Here is a 10,227-nt window from a genome sequence, read left to right on the forward strand (position 1 = left end):
TCCGTTCCTACGGTAACATGGACTTTTAACAATGGGATGGAACTTTGTTGCTCCTTGGTTTTGTAGCGAACAAGTCTTGGGTTGCCTAGACAACACTCCCCTCCCTGCAGCAGCAGCACACATAGAAATACAATGAATAGAACAGGCTTGGAACCTCTAACTCTGGCAATTTGACTGGTAAACTCAGTAAACGGGCGATGGCTGGTATTATGATGCATTATTTGCTATGGCAATGTAGAATGTTAATTCATATGATGTTAACTGATGTGGCTCATGCAATAGAAGGTATTATTTCAGTAAAGTTGAATCAACAAATCACAGCACATATTGATGGGCAACCTTCCTGCTTTGCTCCTCGCAATGGCCACCTGGCCACCCATTATGCCATCATTGACTTGATGCCTGTTCTATTAATGATATATCTATGACAGCACACAGTCAGGAGCTGAGGAAAGGAGAAAATGTGTGTTTTTTGCTATGAGACTAATTACAGTCACGTAGAGTTCCATGACCGTCACAGCCCTGTTAAAGTGTTTTACATGATTTGTTTGGCCTTTTAAAAATGGCCATTATATGAGATGAAATGGATGAAATGGTAGTTCATCACTCCTACTCTGAAACAGTGTTGAGGAGAGGTACCTAATGAATTTCCCCCCTCTTACGCACCTAATACATTGGCCTCTCTTAATTCATATTAATTTTGCACAATGGCTATCCAGTCATCTGGAATTAACGACAGCCAGGCAGAATGCACCTGAGTCTCTACGGAGGCCAAACGGCCACAGCAGCGAACCAAAGAAGCCCGTATGCTTTGAATATGAATACAAATGGATTGCTGAAATGCATAACCCTTTACATTAGCCGCCCGGGAAGCCTGCCTCGCGTATATTATATACCTGTATTACAATTTTCCCTGGCAATCAGCAGCTTTTCGCCAGACACGCTCGTCCCGAGAGGAGCAGAAAGCCATTACAGGGGGCCCGAATTCCTTTACCGAGAGATTGGAGATTTGTTGTGCAGCATCCGAAAATATGTGGACGAAGCAATGTGTTTTTGTGTCAGTGGCGGTGGGGAATGTTGTGTCGTACGGAAAGAAAATATTTCAGTCAGTTTGGAGATGTGAAACATACATCTGGAGCAGGTAACGTGGGACTCAGCCAATAACACACACCAACCAGGCGATAGAGCTGTGTGATTATGTTCCTGCTGAGATGAAAAGAGCTCTTTCATTGATGAAGAGCCACTATGATAGAGAACTACTCAAAGCCACTTGTTTTAAGGGCGAAAACACCAATTCATCGCAGTTCACAAAGATTCACTGCATCTCAAGAGTAAATGTATCACATAACGTGACAAAAGACGCGAAACCACTTGATTTCGTCATGATATATCTGACTTCCCTCAGTGGTGGGCCTCATCTTTGCAGCCTGTGTGCTCGTGTCATCGTAGAGCTCAAAGTCAACTGCCAGACTTATGGTGAATTCACATGATCCATAATGACTGAATCAGTCACGGTCAAACGTCTCCAATAAAACTCCATTAACTTCCCGCCTCTCCGAGCGTCCATCTTAAACCAAGTGTACACTTGGCGAGGTTTAAGTGCCCAAACGGGCCACACAAATAGCTCATCCTGCCACATCAATATTTCTGCTCAACTTCTTCCTCAAACACAAACTACCTTGCACCAGACTCCACACACACACACACACACACACACACACACACACACACACACACACACACACACACACACACACACACACACACACACACACACACACACACACACACACACACACACACACACACACACACACACACACACACACACACACACACACACTTTCAGATAGGCTGCTGCTACTATGTTTATTATTACCCACATGTAGATACTGTATTACCTCAACTACCTGGTACCCCTGCACAATAACTCAGTACTGGTACTCTTCCACATTGACTCAGTACTGTTACTCATTGTATATAGTCTCATTATTACCTCAACTACCTCATACCCCTGCACATTGACTCAGTACGGGTACTCCTTGTATATAGCCTCGTTATTACCTCAGCTACCTCGTACCCCTCCACATTGACTCGGTACTGGTTCTTCATGTATATAGTCTCATTATTACCTCAACTACCTCATACCCCTGCACATTGACTCAGTACTGGTACTCATTGTATATAGCCTTGTTATTACCTCAACTACCTCATACCCCTCCACATTGACTCAGTACTGGTACTCATTGTATATAGTCTCATTATTACCTCAACTACCTCATACCCCTCCACAATGACTCAGTACTGGTACTCCTCCACATTGACTCAGTACTGGTACTCCTTGTATATAGCCTTGTTATTACCTCAACTACCTCATACCCCTGCACATTGACTCAGTACTGGTACTCCTCCACATTGACTCAGTACTGGTACTCCTCCACATCGACTCAGTACTGGTACTCCTCCACATCGACTCAGTACTGGTACTCCTCCACATCGACTGATTGAATATAGCCTCGTTATTGTTTTGATTCTGCTTCCTTTATTTGTCGTCCTTTTTAACTCTGCACGGTTGAGAATGGTCTCATAAAGAAGCATTTCACTGTAAAAAGTCTACACCTGTTGTAATCGGCGCATTTGACCAATGCAACTTAATGTGATTTGATGGTGGGGGAAAATAGTCAAAAAGTATCCCCTGAGGGCGAGGGACTTGTAAATCAATCAAGGCAAGGTCAATATGTTTCCCGTCCTCCCTCTCACTACAGCTCGACACCACTACAGCTGTCTAGGCCACTCTGCCCGTTCAATCAGCTTCACACTAGCACCAGCAAACCCTGGGATACCCGATGTTACCCAATGACAACAAAGCATCCAAGACGTAGGAGTAATAAAGTCCCTGAAACAGAGGAGGTTCAGCCTGTGGCTACAGAGCCATCATTGTAAGCTGATGGGGGGTAAAAGACATCCCCAGATGAAGAGTAGATTTTGACAAATATTCTCCGCCCAGGGGGGCCTGCTTTTTAATGAGGCGAAACTTTAAGTACTGAATAATAAATAATAAAAACGGATAGTTCATTTAGATTTTCAGTGTACCTCGTGAAGAAGCCCATTTACAAGTCATTACTCTTAATGTCCGTGATGTGAACAGTAACTATGAAGGAAGATGGTAACATCACGCGGGGGGGGGGGGGGGGGGGGGGGACTTGAAAAGTAAATCAACAAGACAAAACAGGAGAGATGTGTTCCAAACACAAGTATAGCCTCTGTACAACAGATAGGTTTCTATAGAAACATAACAAGTATAGCCTCTGTACAACAGATAGGTTTCTATAGAAACATAACAAGTATAGCCTCTGTACAACAGATAGGTTTCTATAGAAACATAACAAGTATAGCCTCTGTACAACAGATAGGTTTCTATAGAAACATAACAAGTATAGCCTCTGTACAACAGATAGGTTTCTATAGAAACATAACAAGTATAGCCTCTGTACAACAGATAGGTTTCTATTGAAACATAACAAGTATAGCCTCTATACAACAGACAGGTTTCTATAGAAACATAACACATTTGAGTGTCCTGTTACTTCCTCAACATGAAGGCATAGACTTATAAGGTACATACGTCCATGAGGCATTTTAAATGGCTATACAAAGCCTCACTTCTCTCTCCATTTGAGCTCAAAGGCTGAAATAAAACGTGTGGACGTGCTTAATTCCCTTCGCAACCTTGGTGAAGTCAATAACACATCTTTATTTTATTGCTGTCACTCTTTTGCCTAAATGCGGTCCAATGCAGAGGACTGAAGGTTGGCGGCACTTGCCGAAAAGATCACGTGTTACCATGACGACGCCGATTGGCACATCAGACACGGGCGATTCCACGTTAGCGGGAGATGAAAAATATTTTTGTAATGTTCTGGCGATTCTCACATAGGAACTTCACTGGGAGGAAGGATGTTTGACTTGTGTTTCTACATGTTGTATTTAAAAAGAAAATCATGATGAAAGCGGCCATTGTATAGACCTACACATGCTTCCTGTAAGACCTTACGATCTATGAACCGTACAGATTGGTGCCATTATACTTCATATAGTGTGCTCTAACATATGTCCCGATTCTAAAATAAAAATGTCCACATTCATTTCTTCAAAATTAAAATAAAAAAAATAATCTCAAAAGTGTCCTTTTTGATTTTGCAGAAATATTTATATTTTTTTCTGTTGAATAAATGAATGTGAAAATGTACATAAGGAGCTAGATACTATCTAGTACTCCATATGTACTCCATATGTTAAAGCAGACTATAAGGAGTATAGCATGTCTGGTTCACGGAGCATAAGATCTTACAGGAGAATTGTAAAGGTTTAAAAGGATCTACAACGGACACATTCATCAGGATTCTCTCAAACGTGGCACAAATGTAAAAAAATATATATTAAAAAACCACGTCAGACATCCTTCCTCCCAATGAAGTTTCTATGTGAGAATTGCTACAACAATCGGAGATAGCAAAAAATATGTTCTGTTCCCGCTGGCGTGGAATCACCCACATACAGTGCTTTGTTGTAGGAGACAGAAAAATGTTCTGCTCCCGCTGGCGTGGAATCACCCACATACAGTGCTTTGTTGTAGGAGACAGAAAAATGTTCTGCTCCCGCTGGCGTGGAATCACCCACATACAGTGCTTTGTTGTAGGAGACAGAAATATGTTCTGCTCCCGCTGGCGTGGAATCACCCACATACAGTGCTTTGTTGTAGGAGACAGAAATATGTTCTGTCCCGCTGGCGTGGAATCACCCACATACAGTGCTTTGTTGTAGGAGACAGAAATATGTTCTGCTCCCGCTGGCGTGGAATCACCCACATACAGTGCTTTGTTGTAGGAGACAGAAATATGTTCTGCTCTCGCTGGCGTGGAATCACCCACATACAGTGCTTTGTTGTAGGAGACAGAAATATGTAGAGTTACTTGTCATCTTTACCAGTCTGCTTAGCAATGAGCACACTGTGGCCCTGGGTGAAAATATCTGTTGTAATAGATTTTTAATAGCTTCCCCCCACCCCCCCCTTCAACAAAAAACACTCAATAGCGGAGTGAAAAATAAGGTTATAATTGCTGCCTCAATGGTATACCGGGGTCAGTAATTATATTTACTTTATTCAATTTTTAAGAATTCTTCAACAGGAGATAATTTAGTTTCCAAATGCAGTGTTATTTTCAATCTTTGGCCATAGCAACACTCATTCAACACAAAGGCTGTCGTCTCAATCAAAATGACCCACACCAGAAAATGGATTTATTTTGGGGGGGGGGTTCATTTGCATTTTTATTTGTCAATGTAACTTTAATTAGCATATATGATGTCACTGTTAATTTATATTGTTTTTTTAAGGATGTGAAAGGAAACATAATTACAAGTTGGGACCAGGAGAACTCCTCTGCAACGTCCACAAGGTTCCTCCCTAAAATGTAAACGGTTCCACCAACTGTTATAAATGTTGATGTTCATGAGTAACACAGTAATTGTTTATTGCATGCTACTCGCGTTCGTTACTTACGAACGCTACTCGCGTTCGTTACTTACGAACGCTACTTACGAACGCTACTTACGAACATTACTTACGAACGTTACTTACGAACGTTACTTACGAACGTTACTTACGAACGTTACTTGCGAACCTTACTTGCGTAAGCTACTTGCGTAAGCTACTTGCGTACGTGACTTGTGAACGTGACTTGTGTACTGGACCAAAAACGAACATTCAGGAGAAAACACTTCAATGATTTGTCCTTCTTGATTATAACACTTGGCACAAGGAAAACCCACACCGAGACTAAACATCCCTAAGTCACGTAAACTGTCATTATGGCAGAGTAGTCACGTAAACTGTTGTTATGGCAGAGTAGTCAGGTAAACTGTTGTTATGGCAGAGTAGTCAGGTAAACTGTTGTTATGGTAGAGTAGTCAGGTAAACTGTTGTTATGGCAGAGTAGTCAGGTAAACTGTTGTTATGGCAGAGTAGTCAGGGAAACTGTTGTTATGGCAGTGTAGTCAGGTAAACTGTTGTTATGGCAGTGTAGTCAGGTAAACTGTTGTTATGGCAGTGTAGTCAGATAAACTGTTGTTATGGCAGTGTAGTCAGGTAAACTGTTGTTATGGCAGTGTAGTCAGGTAAACTGTTGTTATGGCAGTGTAGTCAGGTGCACTGTTGTCATGGGAGTCTAGTAGGTAAACTAGGGGTATAGGAGTGAAGTCAGGTAAACTGGGTGTATGGGAGTCTAGTCAGGTAAACTGTGGATATAGGAGTCTAGTCAGGTAAACTGTGGTTATAGGCGTCTAGTCAGGTAAACTGGGGGTATGGGAGTCTAGTCAGGTAAACTGTGGTTATAGGAGTCTAGTCAGGTAAACTGTGGTTATGGGAGTCTAGTCAGGTAAACTGGGGGTATGGGAGTCTAGTCAGGTAAACTGGGGGTATGGGAGTCTAGTCAGGTAAACTGGGGGTATGGGAGTCTAGTCAGGTAAACTGTGGTTATAGGAGTCTAGTCAGGTAAACTGGGGGTATGGGAGTCTAGTCAGGTAAACTGGGGGTATGGGAGTCTAGTCAGGTAAACTGGGGGTATGGGAGTCTAGTCAGGTAAACTGGGGGTATGGGAGTCTAGTCAGGTAAACTGGGGGTATGAGAGTCTAGTCAGGTAAACTGGGGGTATGGGAGTCCAACAAAGTGTCATGTTGAAGAGAACAATACTCACATATGACAACATGGCTTTGAGTTCTTCATCACTCCTCACAGTGATTCTATCGCCCACCTCATCCTCATCTGAAACACAGATTAACAGCTGTAGTTACTGGCTGTGTCATCATTAACAGCTGTAGTTACTGGGCTGTGTCATCATTAACAGCTGTAGTTACTGGGCTGTGTCATCATTAACAGCTGTAGTTACTGGGCTATGTCATAATTAACAGCTGTAGTTACTGGGCTGTGTCATCATTAACAGCTGTAGTTACTGAGCTGTGTTATCATTAACAGCTGTAGTTACTGAACTGTGTCATCATTAACAGCTGTAGTTACTGGGCTGTGTCATCATTAACAGCTGTAGTTACTGGGCTATGTCATAATTAACAGCTGTAGTTACTGGGCTGTGTCATCATTAACAGCTGTAGTTACTGAGCTGTGTTATCATTAACAGCTGTAGTTACTGAACTGTGTCATCATTAACAGCTGTAGTTACTCGGCTATGTCATAATTAACAGCTGTAGTTACTGAACTGTGTCATCATTAACAGCTGTAGTTACTGGGCTGTGTCATCATTAACAGTTAACAGCTGTAGTTACTGGGCTGTGTCATCATTAACAGCTGTAGTTACTGGGCTGTGTTATTAACAGCTGTAGTTACTGGGTTATGTCATAATTAACAGTTGTAGTTACTGGGCTGTGTCATTATTAACAGCTGTAGTTACTGGGCTGTGTCATCATTAACAGCTGTAGTTACTGGGCTATGTCATAATTAACAGCTGTAGTTACTGGGCTGTGTCATCATTAACAGCTGTAGTTACTGGGCTGTGTCATCATTAACAGCTGTCGTTACTGGGCTGTGTTATCATTAACAGCTGTAGTTACTGGGCTGTGTCATCATTAACAGCTGTAGTTACTGGGCTGTGTTATCATTAACAGCTGTAGTTACTGGGCTGTGTCATCATTAACAGCTGTAGTTACTGGGCTGTGTTATCATTAACAGCTGTAGTTACTGGGCTGTGTCATCATTAACAGCTGTAGTTACTGGGCTGTGTCATCATTAACAGCTGTAGTTACTGGGCTGTGTTATCATTAACAGCTGTAGTTACTGGGCTGTGTCATCATTAACAGCTGTAGTTACTGGGCTGTGTCATCATTAACAGCTGTAGTTACTGGGCTGTGTCATCATTAACAGCTGTAGTTACTGAGCTGTGTTATCATTAACAGCTATAGTTACTGGGCTGTATTATCAACAGCTATAGTTACTGGGCTGTGTCATCATCATGATAGTTTAAATAGAGATTTATTAATTTGAACAGAATCAATACAGCAAATTGTTAAGAATATGATTCCATCAAAGCAATGCTGTTATTAACTTCAGCACTCAAGGTCCAGTGATGTGTATTCAAATATATATATTTTGACACTTTATTGAAACAGTATGGAAATCAGAGCGGGGTTTTGGCAGGTGGGGGGGACACAATAGGAAAGGTGGATGCAGGGATTGAACCCTGGTCTCCAGTGGGGAATTGTATATGTGACTTGTACCGGGAGTGTTACCCTCAACCACAGCTCTACACCTGCGCAGAGTATTCTGCCTTTAAATAGATGACTGCTTTGTAAGTGTGAAAGCCAATGTATAACATCCAACAAAGCAATTCATTCATCCTAAAGTTACAGGTTACAGGACACGTGAGGACTAGAGTTTAAATATTGTGCCTTTAATGGAAGCAGGCCTAATGGTCCAGGCTTCACAAACTTGGTCTGGAATACGTTCCCCCCTAGTACCGACCATTAGTGGGGGAAATGCTACTGACCCAAGATCAGTGTCTAGAGGCAACTTGCACCCAGGAACATAGCCTACATGATCCTTTTGGTGTGCAAAAACTGAAGACAATCAATCTTATTGGGTATTAAGAACAGTACAGCCAAAAAGGCAAGTTAAGTAGCAACTGAGTACTAGTAGTAGACTGAGCTTTTCAGTTGTAACTAAACATAGTTGTGTAGAAGTCTGCCAAACGGACTTAAACATTTGGTTGGTGTAATGAAAAACTGTCTCCACAACAGGAAACCAGGCTGATGAAATCTCAGAATGTCAATCTTTTCATGAGGTAACTTACATTCAAACGCAGTGATTGTGGTTTCGGGCATGACATCCCTTATAGCGACCTGCAAAATATATTTAGAAAGATATGAACGGTAAAGCAAAACAGTTGCTAACTAGCTAGGTCCTTAGCCTAGCTAACTGTAAACTTTGCAACTGTAGCTAGCGCTCACCAACAAGTCATTGAAGCTCAAAAGTGATGGGCAGTCCACGGATGAGTCCATATCCCCGACGGGAGTCTTTATACGGATCTCTATTCCCTCGGTGTCCATAGCGCAGAAGTTATTTAAAACAAGTAGAAGCATAACAGACGAATAAGCAGAAACATAATCAGTGTTGGCTGGCTAACTTCCTAACAGCACATCCTATTCCTATCCTAGCTACATTAGCTTTGACAGCTAGCTAACAGTTACTACATTTCAACTAACGTTACTTGCATGACTAAGAGCAAGCCATTGCAGGTCTTGTCGACGAGAGTGCGTTTTAACGTTTCCAACACAGTTTGACTCACGGACATACAAAGAGCGTTTTAAATAGTTGGAAATGACATAGCTAGCCAAGTTAGCCGCTATGCAAACAAAACCAGGAAGTTCACCGGAAGTTTTCGTATTTCCAACCGGATATAGATTAACGAGCCAGTCTTTACTCTGGCTGGAATACTCTATCACAGTCTTTGACTCTATGGTTGTAGTAGGAGCCATACGTTTCTGTGACGCTGTAGACTACAATCGTTCAGATAATTATTGTCCCACATGATGAAATCGGGGAGGGGACTGTGAATCTGTCTCCATTTATTCGTTCATATGTTAGTGAAAGGTGGGTGTATGATACGTCTTGCCATAGAGATCCGGGATTTACAAAATTACACTGATTGGCCAGATGGTGGCGCTATAACAAGAGATTGAAAATGAAAACTTTGAAAAGTCACACCCCTCACCCCTTTTGACCGAAAGTCATGAAATTCGGTACTTAGTTCCCTCTCTTCACAAGGAACACATTTGTCTCAGGGACCCATAAGGTCCGCCATTATAGATTTCCGCCATTTAGAATGTTGTGATAAACACTTAAAACGCTACTCTTCTGGCAACGAATGACCAATCTGCACAAAACTGGATATGTGGCATCTATGGACAAAAGTCTCTTAACCCAATATTTTTCAGACAAGTACCTAAAAAAATATGTCCGTTATTGACCAATAAACATTCACATGGGCGTGGTCTGGCACATAAATGCATATAAATCAGTCGAGGGACATAGCCGCGGGAGATAGGGGTGCTGAAATATCAGAATGTAAAAAAAATATGAATGAAAAAATATGATTTTTGTGCACTGTGCCTTTACTAGTATTAACAGACCTATATAGACATCTGTAGAGCGGGCAAAAC

At 41.9% G+C, this 10,227-nt stretch overlaps 1 protein-coding gene across 1 annotated transcript in view; it reads right to left on the reverse strand.

Annotated features, from left to right (window-relative positions):
- LOC139384674 (dual specificity mitogen-activated protein kinase kinase 5-like) overlaps window positions 1-9,211 on the reverse strand; it is a 145,175-nt gene extending 135,964 nt beyond the window's left edge. Inside the window, exons 1-3 of the mRNA XM_071129496.1 lie at window positions 9,016-9,211; window positions 8,859-8,907; window positions 6,756-6,823 (exon numbers count right to left, since the gene is read on the reverse strand). Of these exons, the coding sequence (XP_070985597.1) occupies window positions 6,756-6,823; window positions 8,859-8,907; window positions 9,016-9,147 (249 nt within the window). The 5' untranslated portion in view covers window positions 9,148-9,211. The remainder of the gene's footprint in view (window positions 1-6,755; window positions 6,824-8,858; window positions 8,908-9,015) is intronic.
- Window positions 9,212-10,227: the final 1,016 nt, after the last annotated feature.

This window comes from Oncorhynchus clarkii, chromosome 26 (assembly GCF_045791955.1).
Source record: "Oncorhynchus clarkii lewisi isolate Uvic-CL-2024 chromosome 26, UVic_Ocla_1.0, whole genome shotgun sequence".
Taxonomy (NCBI): Eukaryota; Metazoa; Chordata; class Actinopteri; order Salmoniformes; family Salmonidae; genus Oncorhynchus; species Oncorhynchus clarkii.